The sequence below is a fragment of the Phacochoerus africanus genome, chromosome 15 (genome assembly GCF_016906955.1).
Source record: "Phacochoerus africanus isolate WHEZ1 chromosome 15, ROS_Pafr_v1, whole genome shotgun sequence".
NCBI classification, from domain to species: Eukaryota; Metazoa; Chordata; class Mammalia; order Artiodactyla; family Suidae; genus Phacochoerus; species Phacochoerus africanus.
The window spans coordinates 101,829,563-101,849,744 of NC_062558.1; the positions used below are offsets into that span (position 1 = coordinate 101,829,563).

General features: G+C 40.9%; 2 protein-coding genes across 3 annotated transcripts in view; one reads left to right on the plus strand and one right to left on the minus strand.

Annotated features, from left to right (window-relative positions):
- LIPA (lipase A, lysosomal acid type) overlaps positions 1 to 20,182 on the minus strand; it is a 119,115-nt gene that overhangs the window by 59,309 nt on the left and 39,624 nt on the right. The gene's annotated exons all lie outside the window — the stretch shown is intronic.
- Positions 1,372 to 11,865, plus strand: IFIT2 (interferon induced protein with tetratricopeptide repeats 2). 2 transcript variants are annotated; one of them, XM_047761121.1, is made up of 2 exons: positions 1,372 to 1,453; positions 8,563 to 11,865. In XM_047761121.1, the coding sequence occupies exons 1-2, from the start codon at positions 1,434 to 1,436 to the stop codon at positions 9,962 to 9,964; spliced, it is 1,422 nt and encodes a 473-aa protein (XP_047617077.1). In that variant the 5' UTR covers positions 1,372 to 1,433; the 3' UTR covers positions 9,965 to 11,865. The 2 variants fall into 2 exon arrangements, with proteins under 2 accessions (XP_047617077.1, XP_047617076.1); XM_047761120.1 differs by having other exon boundaries at positions 1,418 to 1,537; positions 8,563 to 10,732.

A 20,182-nucleotide genomic window follows, 5' to 3' on the forward strand; every position in this document is an offset into this window, starting at 1 on the left:
CAGTATCTCTGTGCACTTCAAAACACAGTGAGCAGGCTCTCTCTCTCTGTGCTTCTCCCCAGCCAGAACTTTTACTAACAAAATTTAAACATTTCTAACCAATAGTCTTATTGAATGAGAGTGCATTCCCCAAAACAAAACAAATCCCACAGTGTTCTAGTTTCCTATTTCAACACTTCTTGTACACCTAACTTGCATTTCTGTAAATACATCAGAGAACCTGTACATAGAACCTGTAAAAATCCATGATAAATAATGCGTTTCCCAACTCTGAATAATCTGCCTTAGAAACTCACTTTTACAGAGACTATGTTTAGCCTACACTCTGTGTAATTTCTTGACCTCCAAGACACCTGGTGTGGTTACCTCTTCTCTCTTGCATCTATGCATATCACAGTCCCCTTGTGATTAAGGATATAAATAAGGATAAGGCAAATTTCCTCTATCAAACAAACCACTATGGCTGCAGATGGTGGTGTGCAGATGCTAAATCCCAAGGTGACCCATGGGAATTTAAGAAGTGGAGCTCAGGGAAGCCAAGAATGTGTAGAGATGTTAGGAATGTTTGGCTTAGGTTAGCGATCGTGAGAGATTGTGGAATGTCAACCAAAGTTCTGAAAGAGGCAAATATCACAAGCAAACCTTCTGGCCCCCTTGTGTTAATGACTTCAGTCACTAATTATAATAAAAACTAACTTTTTAACTATGTTCTGGGCATTATTCTAATGGCATTTCATGTATTAACCCCTTTGATCCTCACAACACCACATACATAGTGGTAGGATTCCCATTTCACAAAAGAAACTAAAGCAGGGAGACCTTCAGTAATTTCTAGTGTCACAGCATATAAACGGAGCCTGGTTTCAAATCCAGATAGATTGTCATCAGAGTCCATGGTTCTAATCATGTATATTCATTCAACGACTTTTTGAATGCCTGTCATGTGCCAAGTATTATTATTGCGGGGACTGGAAATTCAGCAGTAAGTGAAACAGATGAAAACCCCCTGCTGTGTAGAAGTTATATAACTGCTCCTTACAGGTGCCTGCAGGTCACCTTGGTGGTAAGGGTGGACAGAGTGAAGATGGGTTAACATTGCAATAATGAGGCAGAGTGCTTAGTAAAAGTATCCTTCTTCCAGTTGGGCTCCCTTGATGGCAGAGGAAATTCACAAAGAAATTCTAACTCACTGCAGGGGGTGGGGGAGGAGGGTACCCCATGGGCTTGGCTCTTACTCAGCTCTTACTAAGATTCATTTCCTCTTAGAGTCCTGCCAATTCACTTTCCAGTTTCAATTTCTCTTTCCTAAAGCCTGTTTAGCAAAGAAATCAGGTGCTGCTTCCATATATAGGTCTCTTTAACATTTACTTGAGACAGAGGAGGATTTCTGAAGAGCACAGTAGCTGGAACTGCAGCATTTCAGAACAGCTGAGATGTGCACAGCAATCATGAGGTAAGACTCTCCTCTGATTGTGCTGAAAATGTCTAATCAAGATTGTCGTGGAAAGCAAGACCTAAATAGTCATGTACCTAAAAGGCAAGTTTCTGAATTGTTCTGCTTTAGTGTTTATTTGTAGCCTTACAATGCATCTATCTCTGTAGGTGGTTTATTTGTCTTTTTGTTGGCTTGTTTACTCCTAAGTTATGTCGTGCCTCACACAGTCAAGCTTCCTACCGAGACATCTCTCACCAGGAAGCTGAGCACGGAGGTCGTCAGAGAAGAGTGAGACAGGAAAGCAGAGGGCAGAGAGATGTTTTATCAGGCAGGTGCTTTATTTAAAGATGGGACTGGGGGAATTGCTCCTGTAGACTGTCTCTCCTTTGTTTCTTATTTGAAAGGAGTAAGTGAGGGGCTTTTTAACAACATTATTACTCAATAAAAGATCTCTTTTTAGCAAGTACTGTTAAAAGTGTACTCAGGATAGCAACCTCACTTCATGCTAAGGTGGGTTTTACTTTTAATGTGTTCATTCATCGCAGATTTGCATTAGGGTGATGAAATAACAGAAATATATTTCACCCCAAAATTCTACTCTTATCTTAAATATGAATTGGAGATGGAGGGCTTGGAGAAAATAATCACCGCCTCTCATACCCCAGAAATAGAAGGTTTCCATGAGGAGGAAGTGTTAGCTCATTTAGTGAGAAAGGAGCTTTCTATTATCTTTTCTCCAGCTAAAGGGTATAGTGGTGAGCCTGGATGCCTAAGCCTCAGTCCTGGGAGCTCCAGAATCCAGGGGTACCAGCCTCACTACTTACTTCCTAGAGGAAGTATGATTATTTTTTCTGCTAGTCTGCACATCTGCCTGATAGGAAAAAAATAATAATAATTTGAGATATTTTCAGATGTCAGTTTCTATGGTAACTTAGAATCTTTAGGAAGCTTGTTCCTATGTGTTAGAATTTTAGCAAGGCCTTCTCTTAGAATCTTTCCCACAATAATACAGACCCATCCAGTCCTTCTCATTTTCTCTTATTCTTTAGCTATAGGGATTGTCATCAGGTGTTGCCCTTGTGCTCAAAGACAGTGGTTTTCAAGTTTGAACACACATACAATCTACCTGGAGAGCTTGTTAAAGATAGATACTTGGGCTCAAATACCACTCCCCAGACCCCAAGATTCAGATATGGTATTCCTGGCTTGATATCAAAGGACATGCATTTCTGCCAGGCTCCCCAGTAGTGCTGGTACTGCTCTAAGATCCTGTGGCAGGAGCATTGGCTCTGAGACTGCTAGAGAGTATGACTGTGGCTTTCATCCAGATAAGAGGCAAGGGAAGAAATTGTTTTCTGTGTAAACATTTGGAATTTCTAGAGGCATCTAGTGTTGCTGGGATTCAGCCTCTGTCTGCTGGTGGCAAAGTGAAACACAGAGACAGAGTTTGGGGTAAAGGAAAAAAAAAATAGCTTTATTGTTTTGCCAGGCAAAGGAGGGTCACAGCAGGTTAATGCCTTAAAGACTGTGTGCCCCCCTCCCCCTTTAGAAAGAATTGTGAGGAGTTTTATAGTAAAAAGGAGAAAAACAGGTTTTCAGACAGGAATCAGGATTGGGACAAACATGCATTCTTCCTTCTTTGGGGGAAACTTAATCGAAGCTGAAGTCAGGAGACGATCATGATGGTGGTCTCCTGGGTAATTGCCTAGAATAACAATACTTGCAAAAAGGGCATATTGATCAGAGAGCAGAACAAACTAGGAACGTTCCTGAATCACCATGTGCTGATAATCTTCAACCCACAGGCAATTATGCTCAGGGTGCCTAATCTTTAGCTTATGGGTGATTGTGTTTAGGGTGCAATTAAGCCAGGGAGAAGAACAAGAAAGGACTCTAAGCCGTTCAGTTTTAAAGTATTTGTTTCTAAAAGAAGCATAAGGAATACCACTCTTCTCTTAGGTGTTTAAGATGCCTTTATTATTATGTGTATTTCTTGAGAGGGAACCAGGATCCTGCCCAAGGGTGTACTATTGTTGCTTGACTATTCCTCCCTTCCCTGATCAGCAACTGTCTGAAACTGTCCCTAGGAATTCAGGGAAGATCATGATGGCTGAATGAGGCCCACCTAAAAACAAGAAATAGGGGACACAGAAAGGCTCTTGTGCCCAGGAGCCCCACAGGGCCATGTCTGATTTCATTAGGAGGACAGATCTCACAAGTCTGAGTCTAGGAAGCAAGTACCTGGGATCGGTCTCTGATTTACCAATAGAAATACAGTGAAATTGGATGCCTTTTGAATGACTTTTCAAAGGACTTTTACACAATGTGCCTATTAAATATTTTTTTCTTGCAAATGTATAACTGACTATATGCTTTCTATGTTGGAGATAACTTCAACTGTGTTCACTTTCTCTGTTCCTTGTACAATTGTACAATGAGAGAGGAGCTAAAGAGCTCATGTGCTAAGGGAATTTTCCTGTAACCTCGCTGAGAAGGAAGTGACCAAATCGGACATGAATTTTTCAAGGGGAGGCTGCTGTCATTATAATGTCAGATACCAAGTGGAGCACTCTCCTGGCCCACACCGCCTGCCCCCATGTTACATCAAGAGGCTCAGATAACCTGACTCTTCCCTAAGACCAGCCTGGGCTTGGAAAGGACAGAGTGTCCCCTTACCCCAAGCAGAAATTCCTACGTAATTTCCCTCTTAATTTTTGTTTATTCCACTTGAGGTAATGACATTTCCATGTGTTACAAGTGACAGAAATCAGCAGGAACTGATTTAAAGTTCCTAGAATGGCTCACAGGACCCATGCACAGGATAATAATGACCCAGGGAGAACAGGACACTGGGAAGCTTGGGGACCCATTCTCTGAGTCTTTTCCATGTGCATCTGTGTCACTCTCTCTGTGTATACTACAGAATACGGTGACCATCAGATGCCAGCATACACAGCCCTCTTCTTAGGATATGAAGACTCGGTCTGGCTCCCTCACTCTCTCTCAGTTCCATTTCCAACTTCCACTTGAGTTTGGATGCCCAGTCCCACTCTAATCAAATTGGAGAGAGGTATAAAAAGTGATAGGCGACAGGAAGAAAATGAGGGAATAGAACCTTCCTTTTAGACAAGTATTTCAAAAGTGATCCTTGCCACTTCCCAGGTTTCTAGTGGTTGTCTATGTCAGATTCCATAATATGTAGGATGTTAGCTCCTGATAAAAAACAAAAAAAAAACAAAAAACAAAAAAACAAAAACCCGTCAAGGAGTTCCCATTGTGACTCAGTGGAAATGAACCATGAGGGTATGGGTTTGATCCCTGGACCCGCTCAGTGGGTTAAGAATCTAGCATTGCTGTGAGCTGTGGTGTAGGTCTCAGATGCGGCTTGGATCTGGTGTTGCAGTGGCTATGGCCTAGGCTGGAAGCTACAGCTCCAATTAGACCCCTAGCTGGAGAACTTCCATATGCTGCTGGTACAACCCCCTGCCAAAAAAAAGCCAATCAGTGTATACCATGAAAAAAAAAAATGTTTAAGTGAGCAAAAAGCAATATTTCAGGGACTCTAATACATAGGTATTGACTTGAAAAAAATGCACAGCCTGACAGTTGACAGTTAAATTGGGGGCAGGGAAGGAAGCAAAATTAGGACTTAGCCTGGGAGACTAAGTCTCAGGTAGCCCTGAGAAACTGCTTACAGGAGGTGAGGTGGGAGCTAGGATATATAAGTTTTTGCAACAAAGGGCAGGTAGTAGGAACAAAAGATTCATGGAAAAAGATTTACAGAAAAACAGTTTCTATGGGAGGATGTAAAGGTCTGGGCTCACTGGAATCCCTCCTTTGATATGCACCTTAGCTGTGGGCCAGTGTTCTATGTTTCTTTCCTGAGTTCCCTTGCGGCTCACCAGCCCACCCTTGGGAGTGACTGCATTGACAGATGACCGTGACATCTTTTGGTCTGTCCACTTAACTACAGCCCAGGAGGCAGTATTTCAGATAGTTGTCCCAAAGAGAAAAGGGGAAATAAAATATAAGTGATAAAGGTGAAGGGGGATATGCATGCAGCCATGCACACAGTCTACAAAGTTTGCTGCTTGTCTCGTGAAGGTTACTACTAGTCACAAAGAGCACACACCACCATGAAGGGTTTTAGTGTTTTTCTAGATATGGGGAGATGTAAGATGTGGGCTCATAAAATCTTCTCCTAAACATATATAACTATCTGAAGACCTGTTCTTCCACTTTTCCCAGAGCACAAAGTGCCTCACTCCTGGTCTTCACTGTGAGCTCTGCTCAGGGGGTGCTGCAGGTTGACAGCTGAAGTGGCTCATGATTTAATCCACGTAGAGGCTGATGGCAAGTGCCAAACTCCAGTTCACATAGGCAATGTTGAAAAACAATTTTGAGCAATGAATGTTTTTTAATCTACTCATTTCCAAATAACATAGGTGTTTCATTTGTCTGTTTGCTATTTCTGTTGGTTGTATTTTGCTTATTTATTTAGGAGACCAACAGAAAGGATGAAAAATCTTTCCAGAAGAGTTGCAAAGGCACCCTCAAGGGAGAAGAGCTTTTTTTTTTTTTTTTTTTTTGGTCTTTTCTAGGGCCACACCCGCGGCATATGGAGCTTCCCAGGCTAGGGGTCTCATCGGAGCTGTAGCCACCAGCCTATGCCAGAGCCACAGCAACACTGGATCCGAGCCATGTCTTCGACCCACACCACAGTTCATGGCAATGCTGGATCGTTAACCCACTGGGCAAGGCCAGGGATCGAACCCGCAACCTCATGGTTCCTAGTCGGATTCGTTAACCACTGAGCCATGAAGGGAACTCCAAAGAGCACTTTCCATTAGGAAAGAGGTTAGCTGCCCTGTGGGCCTCCTTATCTACCTGTACTTCTTGTCCCTTTTGGTGAAAGTGTAGGGGAAGAAATTTCCTCCTCATACCCTTCTTGGTTCTTTGGGCAGTCTAATAATCAAATTAACATAAAACAGAGTAGCAAGAGAAAAACAAATTTAATTACAGACACATGGGGATCCCATAAGAACATGAGATCCACAGGCATTCGGGCAAATGAGGCTTATATGCCGTTCTGAGCTAAGGAGAAGGAGGTAGGGATCGGACTTCAAAAGAGATGAAGAAATTCATAGGAAGATGAGAAGAGCAAAAACTAGGTAAACAAATGACTGCCATGTTATCAGAGATAATAGGACACAGAAAGGAATCTGATCTTCAGGCCTGTTAAAGTCCCCTCAGCTCAACACACCTAGCCCATATTCTTTGTAGTTATCTTTGGTGATAGTTCACTTCCTGAACTAGGCCCTCTATCTAAATTCTTCTGGGCAATTGAAGGAAAGGTCAAAGTTTTTCTTGAATCCACTGGGTTTTAATTGCTTTCAGCTTAAAAGAGTCCACTTGTCAAAGTGGCACATTTGAGGGAGACTTGTTCTGAGCTCTTTCAAAAGCAAACCATAGGAGGGGAAAAGTCAAATTTCAGAAGAAAAAAACAAGGAAAAAATTATTAATACATCAACTCAGTGAGACACGTTAAGAACAGAAATCACCAGTCTAAATGACAGGCATGGAGTAAGATGGTTACACAGGTAGTTGTAGGAGTCCCATTAAGGGACCATAGACAGAGGGGGAAACCCAGGAACTCTGGAAGATCACTGTAAATTAATAACTGCTCACGAGGGCCATTAGAACAAGGCAGGCTGGCTTGACTAGTGGAGGCGTGCGATATGCCTCAGGTCACTGGGTGGCGGATGGGGTGAGGCCTGTACTCAGTTTCAGACCAAGGGCAGGAGTTTAAGGACCACCCTTCTGCTGATTTGAATAAGCCCCATGACAGTCCTAGTTTGACCTTATAGAGTCAAATACTCTCTTACTGGATACCAAGAAAGAGGAAGAGGCAGTCTTTTCCTATTCCCACTCCCCTTTGATTATAAAACTGTAGCCCACCTAATCCTCAGGGCAGAGCTCCTTGCCTGCCCACTTGTATCTCTCACAAGTGCTTTATCCTAATAAATCTATTTCTTGCATAACACTTTGTCTTTCATTGAATTCCTTCTGTGCTAAGGCACAAAGAACCTGAACCTCAATAAGTCCAGACATTGGGTGAGTGATTCTCATTTAAAAACCATGTTTTGAAGTCCCAATCTGGATTTAGGCTGTATTCGAATCCTGGCACGTGGGTTCTGGCTAGGTCCAAGTGATAAATGCATGCCAGTTTCATAAGAAGTAGGGTTGGGGGAGAACGGTAGCATTTTACTCCAAAATAAAAGTTTAAGACATTACTAATATACATAATCGTAACAATAAAATTAAGAGGCAGAATAATTAAAAAAACAGGGGGAAATAGGTAGTAATTAAGAATGGTTGAAAACAAGATCTGAATGGTTAAAATAGAGAAGATCAGAAAAAAAGAAGAGAATATAGACTGTCAAAATAACAAAAAGACCCAACAAAACTGATTTGAGAAAAGCCCCAAAAGTTTGGATGGACAAAGAAAACAGATTAAGGCTGTATGACATGCTCAGATAATTAGGCAGGAAATAGGATGTATGTAAGATTTTTAAAAATTTTAAGGAGAACTAAGGAATTTAAAACATAGAAGTTCAGAAGGACAATAAGGAGATGAAAACCAGGATGGCAAAACAATATAAATCTAAAATTTAAAAATGCAAAAGTAAGTGCTAGGTAAGAAGGAAGAACAGAGATGAAAATCAATTCAATGTCTAGGTTCTTAAAAATTAAATTAAAAAATCAAACCTCCCCTGAATTCAGTTCTCAGGGATTTGGCTGCCCTTGCAGAGGCCCTCACAAGCACACAGTAAGGGGGCCAGAACACCTAACAAAAACTGCCTGGGTCAGGGGAACCTAGCCTCTGACTCAGAGACCTGCCCACCGCCCTCTCCCTAATTCTTCTGCTCCCCGCAGTCACCCAATTTCTGCTTCCTGGTGTTTTTTACACATACTCCAAAATATAGAAAGAAAAAAAAAAAAAGGAAAGGATAATCTTTTGGAATCGGGGTTAACACCCTGCAGGGTTAACAGCCTGCTCCCTGTTTCTTGCCTCGTGAGTCTGTCCTAGGGCTCAAAATGTTCATCTTTCCATTTTCTGCCCACAGTGAGACCACGAAGAACTCCTTGGAGAGCTGCCTACAGCAACTAAAATGCCATTTCACTTGGAACTTGGTAGAGGGAGAAAGTTCCTTGGATGATTTTGAAGACAGAGTGTGTAACAAGACTGAGTTTCAGAACAGCGAATTTAAAGCCACGATGTGCAACATACAGGCCTACATAAAACACTGCAGGGGCCAGCATGAGGCCGCCCTGGAATGCTTACGGCAAGCTGAAGAGTTCATCCGGCGAGAACACGCTGGCCAGGCAGAAATCAGAAGCCTGGTCACCTGGGGAAACTATGCCTGGGTCTACTATCACCTGGGAAGACTTGCAGAAGCTCAGATTTATGTAGACAAGGTGAAACAAGTTTGCAAGAAGTTTTCCAGCCCCTACAGAATTGAGAGGTCTGAGATGGACTGTGAGGAAGGGTGGACACGGCTCAAGTGTGGAGGAAACCAAAATGAAAGGGCAAAGGTGTGTTTTCAGAAGGCTCTGGCAAAGAGCCCTAAGGACCCAGAATTCACCTCTGGTCTGGCCATCGCAAGCTACCGTCTGGATAACTGGCCACCTCCTCGGAATTCCATTGACCCTCTGAGGCAAGCTGTTCGCCTAAATCCTGACAACCAATATGTCAAAGTCCTCTTGGCTATGAAACTTCAAAAGATGAATGAAGCAAATGAAGGAGAGAGGTTAGTTGAAGAAGCTTTGAAGAAAGCGCCATTTGCAACAGATGTGCTTCGCAGGGCAGCAAAGCTGTATCGCAGTAAAGGTGACCTGGACCAAGCTATAGAACTCCTTAGACAGGCTCTAAAATTCATGCCAAATAATGCCCACCTACATTTCCATATTGGGTCCTGCTATAGGGCCAAAGTCCTCGAAACGCAGAAGATGGCAGAGAATGAAATGTGTGGGAAAAGAGAGAAGTTACAGGAACTAATAGGACACGCTCTCCATCATTTAAGGAGAGCTGAAAAGATCAATGGAAATTTGTTCCTTGTCTGCTCCTATCTCGCCTGCCTCTGTGTGCAAGCTGGTCAGTATGAAGAAGCAGAGTATTACTTTCAAAAAGAATTCAGCAAAGAGCTTCCTCCTGTAGCCAAACAAGTCCTCCATCTGCGATACGGCAACTTTCAGTTGTATCATATGAAGTGTGAAGAAAAGGCCATCCACCATTTTGTAGAGGGTGTGAAAATAAACCAGGAATCAAAGGAGAGCGAAAAGATGAAAAACAAACTGCAAAAAATTGTCAAAATCAGGCTGTCTAAAGATGAAGCAGATTCTGTGGCTTTGCACCTCTTGGAGTTTCTTCAGGATCTGAATGGAGAGATGCAGCCAGCAGAGGAAAACTCTGAGAGGGATTTGGACTCTGGAAACCTCATTCCTCTAGAATCTTTAGCTGAGGAATAAAGAATCAGAATTATGGCGCCCATATGGCTACTGCTGGAAGGGAGCTGAAACCCCTCCAACCGAGTTGGTATTCAAAACATTTAACAACTGGTATGACCGAGGTATACTAAGACTCCGGCCGCAGAACTGCATCGGGTTATAGAGGAACACTATGGCCAAGTGTTAACATTCGAATTGCCCAAGGGAGTTCTGGCAGAGGGACTAGAGTGGGGGGTAAGTCCTGAGGTTTGGTAAAGGGGCTGTTTTCCAACCGACCTCTTGAAAGCAGTTTGCATGGTGACATTTCCTTAGCCATCTTCTGAGGGATGATGTCTTGGCTTTGTTTCTAAGTTTCCCTAAAGCAGCCAGATATCTCACACCTGTAACACAGTGGTCCGTTTTTGCAAAGGTTTTCCATCCTTTAGAGTCATCTTAGCTTCTGTGTTGGAATTCAGAGCAGGCTGCCCCTAAATACGCCAAAGTGGCATATTGATTATTCTGATTTTGTTACTTGAGAAACAGCCAGTGCAAGAAGAACACTCTGACTCTCTTCTGAAAGCAGGAAATAAATTTCCCATGTGAAAGGTACCCTCCCCTGCAGGGAGCCAAGAAGATAAAAGAAGCCAAGGAAGGGAGCTTGCCTGAACAGTGCAATGAGGGCAGGTTCCTAATCAGGAAAAGGGGCCTGTCTGAACGGTGCAATTCTGAGGGCAGGTTCCTAAACAAGGGGATGCCTGCCTGCACGGCGCAATTCTGAGGACAGGCCCCAGAAGACAATAAGGCTCGCCCGCTGACATAGGTGGAAAACTAAATTTCCCAGGAAATAATCTCCATTTTGCGTTGCTGAGTGGGGATTGTTCCATGGATGACTTAGTCTTTTCTGTTATTCACTTGTTATTCAGTTTTCCTCAGCCTTTCCTGATTGTTTATTTATTATTCTTATTTCCCATTCTTATTTTCCTGTAGTGATTTGTGATTTAACAAAATTACAACAATAATATAATAAGAATTTCATCCTGAAGGACTTTTCCCTATTCATATCCAACTTAATTAAAACATAGTGTTTATCTACTAACTAGTTACAGTAAACTTTAGAGTTAGGATTTTAATGAGGTTCATAAAAGTTAGATATATATTATTCTTGATCAAAAGAGTTTTGTCCTTGATTTTAGAAGCTTCTAAGTGGTAGCTAATTAAGTTGATTTATATTTTCTTATACTGTCTTCCTGCCATAATGCTTAAAGATATACATTAGTCTAAAAACAAGATTTGTAAATGCCAGATTTTTGTGTCTATAACCTCTTCAGCTTGTGGGAATTGGCTGGCTATGAGATGGTTTGTGCTGAGTCTCCTCTTTCCCACATGATATGCTACACCTGTTTGTCCTTGAATTGTACTCATTAGATTTAGTTAAACTAAAGATCTTAAAACATGATGTATAGCTGCTATACCATGTAATAGTTAACCAATGTACTTTTAACACTGTGATGTAATCTGTAGTGAAAAACTGTCTATATAATCAACCACTTATGCCAATAAAATTTGAGCAGTCCAGCACCCTGAAAGAAGGGACAAAGAGGCTGTCTCCATTCTTTAGCCGACGCCGTCCATCTTCTTTGGGAAAGTGTACACTCCCTGGCCGCCGAAGCTGGCCTCCAGCACTCCCCGCACCAGGAAATTGAGAATCCTTGTGGCTAGAGATGGGGAACTCAGGGCTGAGATGGCTATGTAAACAGCTCTGCTTACACTCTCCACTAATTAATTAGTACCCAAACCTGTTGCTTTATCTTGTCAATTCCTTACACATTTATTATTTCTTTACCTAAAATAAGGTATAAAAAGTGCTTGCTTTTGGTCACTTCTTAGGCTGTATCTATGAGATCTCTGTATGTATGAAATTAAATTTGATTTTCTCCTGTTAATTTGTCTTGTGTCAATTTAATTATGCCATTAGCCAGAAGTCCCCAGAAGGGGAAGGGGAAATTTTCTCCTCCCCAACACCTGTGTAGACACTAATGTGCTGTGTCCACCCAAAGGCTGGGGGACCAAAGCCTACCAGGGCTGGGTATCTTCTCTTTCTCCCTCTGCCTTCTCCCTGCCTCTCCCCAGACAAGCCTGAATCTAGGATTGTCTATAAAAACTCTATACAACATATATTCAGTGTCCCATTAACTGAGAGGGGAAGATAGTTTGAAAAAAAAGAGTGGAGAATAGGTCAAATCTAGAAGGAGCACATCTAGGAGAAGCAATGGGGTCAGGCAACCATAGTCCAAGAGTTTTAGGAGACACGTGGGGAGACTTCATCTCCTCTCTGCCCTCCCTGTAACCATGACACAGCATGTGGAGGATAAAAAAAGTGGATTCTGTACAACATACTAGAAGCCAAAATAATACATCTCTTTAAAACTTGTATGGGAAAATAAATGTCTCACCAGCAGGATGGGGAAAGAGTAGGCAAAAGAGAAGGTGAGAAGAATGCTGCTTTGTCACCGTAGATTATAGTCATAGGGAGAAAACTTCATTTTTTTTAGCCATTATTGGGAAAATTTCTTTATAATATGCAGACCTGCATTATTCATAAGTGCTCTGATGAACCCAGGTTCAAGGTAATAGGGAAGTGGCAGGACAGGGGAATTAGTTGGTGGTTAAGAGATATAGTTATCTTGGGAAATGACATCAATAATGGATGTAGAGTGTGTGTGTGTATATGTATATGTATATATATATACATAATATATATAACAGTTATGGTTATCTATGTAGTTATACAGCTATAACTCACACCGGCTACAAAGGTAAACATTCTATTGGAATGAATTGGACAAGTATCCATTTCAAGAGAAAGTTTAGCTCATTTTGCCTGAGTAAACTGTTATTGGATCTTGTACTTGGGGAGAAAAACCAGGAGTGTTCTAAATGGAAGGTAAGATGGGCAAGTACACTGACCTTGAGAGAGGACCATGGGCGCCTACAGAGAAAGGTACACCTTGCATGTCATGCCACCCAAACCCTTGCTGGAACAGGAGACCAAACAGAAACAGGTGGAAAAGGTAAGGATGAGATGTATGTCATATTACACTTAGCATTTATTTGAGGACTTAAAGCTAATGGAAATTATTGGAAACCAATAAAGAAAATTACATATGTAGCTCATGTTTCCTGAAATATCATTCTCCAGGAATAACAAATGAAGCCATATTATTTGGAATGACTTAGAATTCCCTGGCCCTTAACGATACCTCTCAGTGCATCTCCCTCCTATCACTCACCCAGATAAATAACAAGCCCCCAACAGGTGTCTCCTAAGTGTTGGGGGCCAAGCCTGTCAGAATTATCTGATCACACCTGCTGTTTGTATTGCTCCAGCACCCACACCCCTCAATGTCCTCTGCCCACAAGACTGCTTTCACACATCTCATCATTCTCCACATTTAATTGCCACCTGGTAAGTACTAATAACCCTGCCAAAGATGTTCTCAAGTGTTTTGGTGCCCAGGAAGGAGTGAGGAGAACTTCTCTCATTCCTGTGTGGGTTCTAATTAGTACTAATAATTTCTCATTCTCAGAGTCCTCAGTGAAAAATCTATCAGGTTCTGCTCCCAGCCCCTTTTTTTCCATAGAGCTTTCATCTTTCTTCCCACTTCATGCTGTGACTTTCACAACCTATGTCCAGCACAACAGGAAGCATGGAAATGTTAGTTTCCTGAAGATAAACACACACACACACACAAAAACTGTTTTAGGATCCCTACCATGTGCATGATCAATCCTGGATGCCAACCTGGAAAATGCAGGCTCCTGTTTCATGCTCCACAGGCTCCTGTTTCATTTCCCCCATCGCCTTTTTTTGTGAAGGGAGTAACCTGATTTGATGAATTACAAATTTTTAAAAATAAGTTACAGCACAGCTGCCTTATTGCTGATAATCTACATCTTCTTGGGAGACCACACAGAAGAAAAATGACTAAAATCCTACTGTAAATGTGGCGCAGTGCCTTTGGAAAACACTTTGGTACTTGCTCAAATTCATTAACAGAAAGTTACCATGTGACCCTGCAACTTTATTCCTAGCATAGACCCAAGATAAATGAAAACACACATTCACATAAACTTGTATCAATGTAGATAGCAGTGTTATTCACCATAGCCAAGAGGTGGATCTATCAAATAATGAATTGAGGTATTAAATAAAGTACATCCACACAGTAGAATATTACTGACAACAAAAATAAAGCACTTACTGATAACCTACCACAACATAGATGAAATCTGCAAACATTATGCTAAATGAAAGAAGACAGTCACAAAAAGGACATGTATAATATATATTTATATGAAATGTGCAGAGTAGGCACATCTACAAGAAACAGAAAGTAGATTAGTGGTTGCCTAGGGCTGGGAAGGATGAGAGGTTTAAAGGTGATAGCAAAAGGGTAGAGGGTTTCTTTCCGGGGTAATGGTTGCACTGCTTTGTGAAATGCTGAAACTACTGAATTGAATGGATTAAATGTGTGAATTGTATGCTATGTGAATTACATTTAATCATGGCTATTTTTAAAAAGAATGAATACTCTTGCTCATATATACTTGCTTAAATGTATATCAAGAAAGCAAGCTTAGAAGGAAAGAAATCATAAAGATCAGAGCAGAAATAAATGAAATAGAAACAAAGAAAACAATAGAAAAGATCAAAGAAACTAAAAGCTGGTTCTTTGAAAAGATCAACAAAATTGATAAACCCTTGGCCAGACTCATCAAGAAAAAAAAAAGGAGAGGGCTCAAACCAATAAAATTATAAGTGAAAAATATACAATGGACATCACAGAAATATAAAGGATCCTAAGAGACTACTACAAACAACTATATGACAATAAAATGGACAACCTAGAAGAAATGGACAAATTCTTTGAAAGGTAAATCTTCCAAGACTGAACCAGGAAAAAACAGAAAAGATGAACAGACCAATCACAAGTACCGAAATTGAAACAGTGATTTAAAAACTTCCAACAGGAGTTCCTGTCATGGCTCAGTGGTTAATGAATCTGACTAGAAACTATGAGATTGCGGGTTCGATCCCTGGCCTCACTCAATAGGTTAAGGATACAGTGTTGCCATGAGCTGTGGTGTAGGTCACAGACGTGGCTCTGATCCCAGGTTGCTGTGGCTGTGGCATAGGCCAGAGGGGTAGCTACAGCTCCGATTAGACCCTTAGCCTGGGAAAGTCCATATGCCACGGGGTGCGGCCCTAGAAAAAGGCAAAAAGACTAAATAAATAAATAAATAAATAAATAAATAAATAAATAAATTTCCAATGAACAAAAGTCCAGGACCGGATGGCTTCACAGATTAATTCCATTAAATATTTAGAGAAGAGTTAACACCTATCCTTCTGAAATTCTTCAGAAAAATTGCAGAGAAGGGAACACTCCCAAACTCATTCTATGAGGGCACTATCACCCTGATAACCAAAACCAAACAAAGATACCACTAAAAAAGAAAATTACAGGCCAATATCACTGATGAACATAGATGCAAAAATCCTCAACAGGAGTTCCCATCATGGCTCAGCAGAAACAAATCTGACTAGCATCCATGAGGACACAGGTTTGATCCCTGGTCTCACTCAGTGGGTTAAGGATCTGGTGTTGCCACGAGCTGTGGTGTAGGGCGCAGATATGGCTCAGATCTGGCACTGCTGTGGCTGTGGTGTAAGCCAGCAGCTGCAGCTCCAATTCAACCCCTAGCCTGGGAACTTCCATATGTCGCTGATGTGGCCCCCCAAAAAAAAGACTAAAGGGAAAAAAAATCTCAACAAAATACTAGCAAACCAAATCCAACAATACATTAAAAGGATCATACACCATGAAAGAGTGGGATTTATCCCAGGAATGCAAAGACTTCAATATCCACAGATTAATCTGTGTGATACACTACATTAACAAACTAAAGAATAAAAAAACATATGATCATCACAATAAATGTAGAAAAAGCTTTGGATAAAATCCAATACCCATTTCTGATAAAAACCCTTCAGAAAGTGGACATGGAGGGAACCTACCTCAACATAATAAAGGCAATATATGACAAATCCACAGAGAACATCATTCTCAATAGTGAAAGACTTCCCACTAAGATCAAAAACAAGAAAAGGATATCCACTCTCAGCATTTTTATTCAATATAGTTTTGGAGTCCTAGACATGGCAATCAGAGAAGAAAAAGAAATGAAAGGAATTCAAATTGGTAAAGAAGAAGTAAAACTATTACTGTCTGCAGATAACATAGACAGTACACATAGAAAATCCTAGTTGTTATCAGAAAACTGTTACAGCTTGTCAATGAATTTGGGAAAGCTGCAGGATACAAAATTAATACACAGAAATCTACTGCATTTCTATATACTAACAATTAAAGATCAGAAAGAGAAATTAAGGATACAATCCTATTTACCATCACATCAAAAAGAATAAAATATCTAAGAATAAACCTACCTAAAGAGACCAAAGATCTGTATGCTGAAAACTACAAGATGCTGATAAAAGAAATCAAAGATGACATAAACAGATGGAAAGATATACCATGCTCTTGGATTGGAAGAATCAATATTGTCAAAATGACTATACTCCTCAAAGCAATCTACAGGTTCAATGCAATCCCTACCAAATTACCAATGGCACTTTTCACAGAACTGGAACAAAAAATTCTCAAATTTGTATGGAAACAGAACAGACCTCAAATAGCCAAAAAAGTCCTTAGAAAACTGGAGCTAGAGGAATCAGGCTCCCTGACTTCAGACTATACTACCAAGCTATACAGTAATCAAAACAGTATGGTACTGGCACAAAAACAGAAATATAGATCAATGGAATAAGATAGAAAGCCCAGAAATAAACCCATGCACCCATGGTCAACTAATCTGTGACAAAGGAGGCAAGAATATACAATGGGGAAAAGAAAGCCTCTTTAATAAGTGGTGACTGGAAAACTGAATAGCTACATGCAAAAAAAAATGCAATTAGAATGCTTTCTAACCCCACACAAACACACACATACACTCACACAAAACAATCTCAGAATGAATTAAAGACCTATGTATAATACCAGATGATATAAAACTTTTAGAGGAAAACATAGGCAGAACACTCTCTGTCATAAACTGCAGCAATATTTTCTCAGATCCACCTCCTACAGTAATGAAAACAAAAACAAAAATAAACAAATGGGATCTAAAAAACTTAAAAGTTTTTGCACACCAATGGAAACCATAAACAAAATGAAAAGACAACCCACAGAATGGGAGAAAATCTTTGCAAATGATGTGACTGACAAGGGATTAATCTCCAAAATATACAAACAATTCATGAAGCTCAATATCAAAAAAACAAACAACACAATCAAAAAATAGGCAGAACACCTACAGAGACATTTCTCCAAAGAAGACAAACAGATGTCAAAAAAAACACATGAAGGAGTTCCCATCGTGGCACAGTGGTTAACGAATCTGACTAGGAACCATGAGGTTGCAGGTTCAATCCCTGCCCTTGCTCAGGGGGTTAAGGATTCAACATTGCCGTGAGCTGTGGTGTAGGTCGCAGACGCGGCTCGGATCCCGAGTTGCTGTGGCTCTGGCATAGGCCAGGGGCTGCAGCTCTGATTGGACCCCTAGCCTGGGAACCTCCATGTGCCACAGGAGCGGACCTAGAAAAGGCAAAAAAAAAAAAAAAAGGAAAAGATTACTAATCACTAGAGAAAATACAAATCAAAACTACTATGAGGTCCCACCTTATACCAGTCAGAATGGCCATCATGAAAATGTCTACACACAATAAGTGCTAGAAAGGGTGGAGAGCAAAGGGAACCCTCTTACACTGTCGGTGGGAATGTAAATTGTTACTACCACTATGGAAAACAGTATGGAGGCTCCTCAAAAAACTAAAAATAGAACTATATGACATAGCAATCCCATTCATGGGCATCTATCCAGAGAAAACATATCAAAAAGATATGTGGATTCCAACGTTCATTGCAGCACTATTTATAATAGCCAAGACTTGGAAGCAACATTAACATCTATTGACAGAGGAATAAAGAAGATGTGGTACATATATCCAATGGAGTATCACTCTGCCATAGAAAAAGAATGAAATAATGTCATTTGCAGCAACATGGATGGAGCTAGAGATTATCATATTAAGTGAAGTCAGACAGTGAAATAAGACAACACCGTATGATATCACTTACATGTGGAATCTTAAAAAGGATACAAATGAATTTATTTGCAGGACAGAAACAGACTCACAGACTTGGAAAACAAACTTATGGTTACCAAAAGGGATAGGTAGTGGGGGGAGGGATGGACCGGGGGTTTGGGATAGGCATATGCGCTCTATGGTATATGGAATGATAAGTCAATGGGGACCTGCTGTACAACACAAGGAACTCTACCCAATCGATAGTCTGTGAAGGTCAATGGGGGAAAAGAATCTGAAAAAGAATGTTTGTGTGTATATGTATAACTGAATAACTTTGTTGTATAGCAGAAATTATCACAACATTGTAAATCGGCTATACTTCAATAAAACTTTTAAAATGAAAAAAAGAGTTTTTCTTTCATCTTCTTTATTTTATTTTATTTTTGTCTTTTTAGGACAGAATCAGAGCTGTAGCCACTGGCCTACACCATAGCCACAGCAATGCCAGATCCAAGCTGCATCTGCAAACTACACCACAGCTCACAGCAATGCCAGATCCCTAACCCACTGAGCAAAGCCAGGGATCGAACCCGTGTCCTCATGGTTACTAATCAGAGTCATTGTCTCCGAGCCACAACAGGAGCTCCCTACCACCTCCTATTTTTAAGCTCAGTTTGTTTGTACTGCTATGCCCTTTTTATTACTAGCATGTTAAGTATTGTCATTACTTTTGCACTCAAGGCACATATTAGAGAAATTCCGTATTCTATTTTCCAAGTAAGGTATAAATATGAAAATCTGGTTCCTCTTGATTTTATTTTTATTTTATTTTATTTTTGTCTTTTTTAGGGCCGCACCCACGGCATATGGAGGTTCCCAGGCTAGGGGTCTAATCGGAGCTGTTGCTGCCGGCCTACGCCAGAGCCACAGCAACACCAGATCTGAGCAGTGCCTACAACCTACACCACAGCTCACGGTAATGCCAGATCCTTAACCCACTGAGCAAGGCCAGGGATCGAACCTGAAGCTTTGTGGCTCCTAGTCGGATTCATTTCCGCTGCGCCACAATGGGAACTCCTTGATTTTATTTTTAAATACTCATTTCAAATAACCATTCATTAGCAAATTATCTTAAAGGAAGCATTCAAAAGTAGAAGAAAATTGGACTCAAACTGTAAGTCTAAAACTACATGTGTACAAGTTTAAGCACATTATGAATTTTTTACTACACAGAATGTTATTCAACCACTCTTTGCAGCTGTTGCAAATACCACGCTAATTCCTGAGTGCTTCATAAGCCAGGAATTAGAACAAGAAGAGAAGCAAGAAAGCAGACAGCTGGCGACACTGTACTGGAAAATAACTTCTTAATGTAAGAATGCATTGCATTCAGGCTGAGATGAAGGCTTTGACCAGTTCAGTATAATTGCCTTTTCTTTGATTTAACCACTTCTGATTCTTTCTGCATTCCAGTGTACTGTGAATCTTTAAAATCAACACCCTCACAACACAGAAACTTACATCAACTTAAATATGCACAACCTAAAGGTTGAGAGTTAAGTTTTATCCGAAGCAAAATAAGGACTACAGAGGCAGCATTTCAGATAGCTCTAAAATACCTCTCCTTTGAGGTAGGGGGGAATGTCAGCATATATGTGATTTTGGTGAAGGAGACGTACATGCAACCAAGCACACATTTTTACAGAAAGTCACTGCTGGTCAACAGAACGTTACTGCCAGTCCCAAGAAGAAGAGGTCACCATGAAGGATTTTAGCGCTTTTCAAGATATGAGGAGATGCAAGAATTGGGCTCATAAAATCGTCTCCTGAAAATGTATATCCGAAGACCTGTTTTGCCAGTTTTCCCAGAGCACAGCATGCCTCACTCCTGACCCCCACCCTGAGCTCCTTTCAGGGAGTGGTGAGGGGCGGCAGCTGCAGTGGTTCATGATTCAATCCATGCAGAGGCAGATGGCAAGTGCCCAGCTCCAGTTCACGCTTATACGCTCTCCTTTTCTTTGAGGGAAGAAGGTAGGATGTTTAGGGTT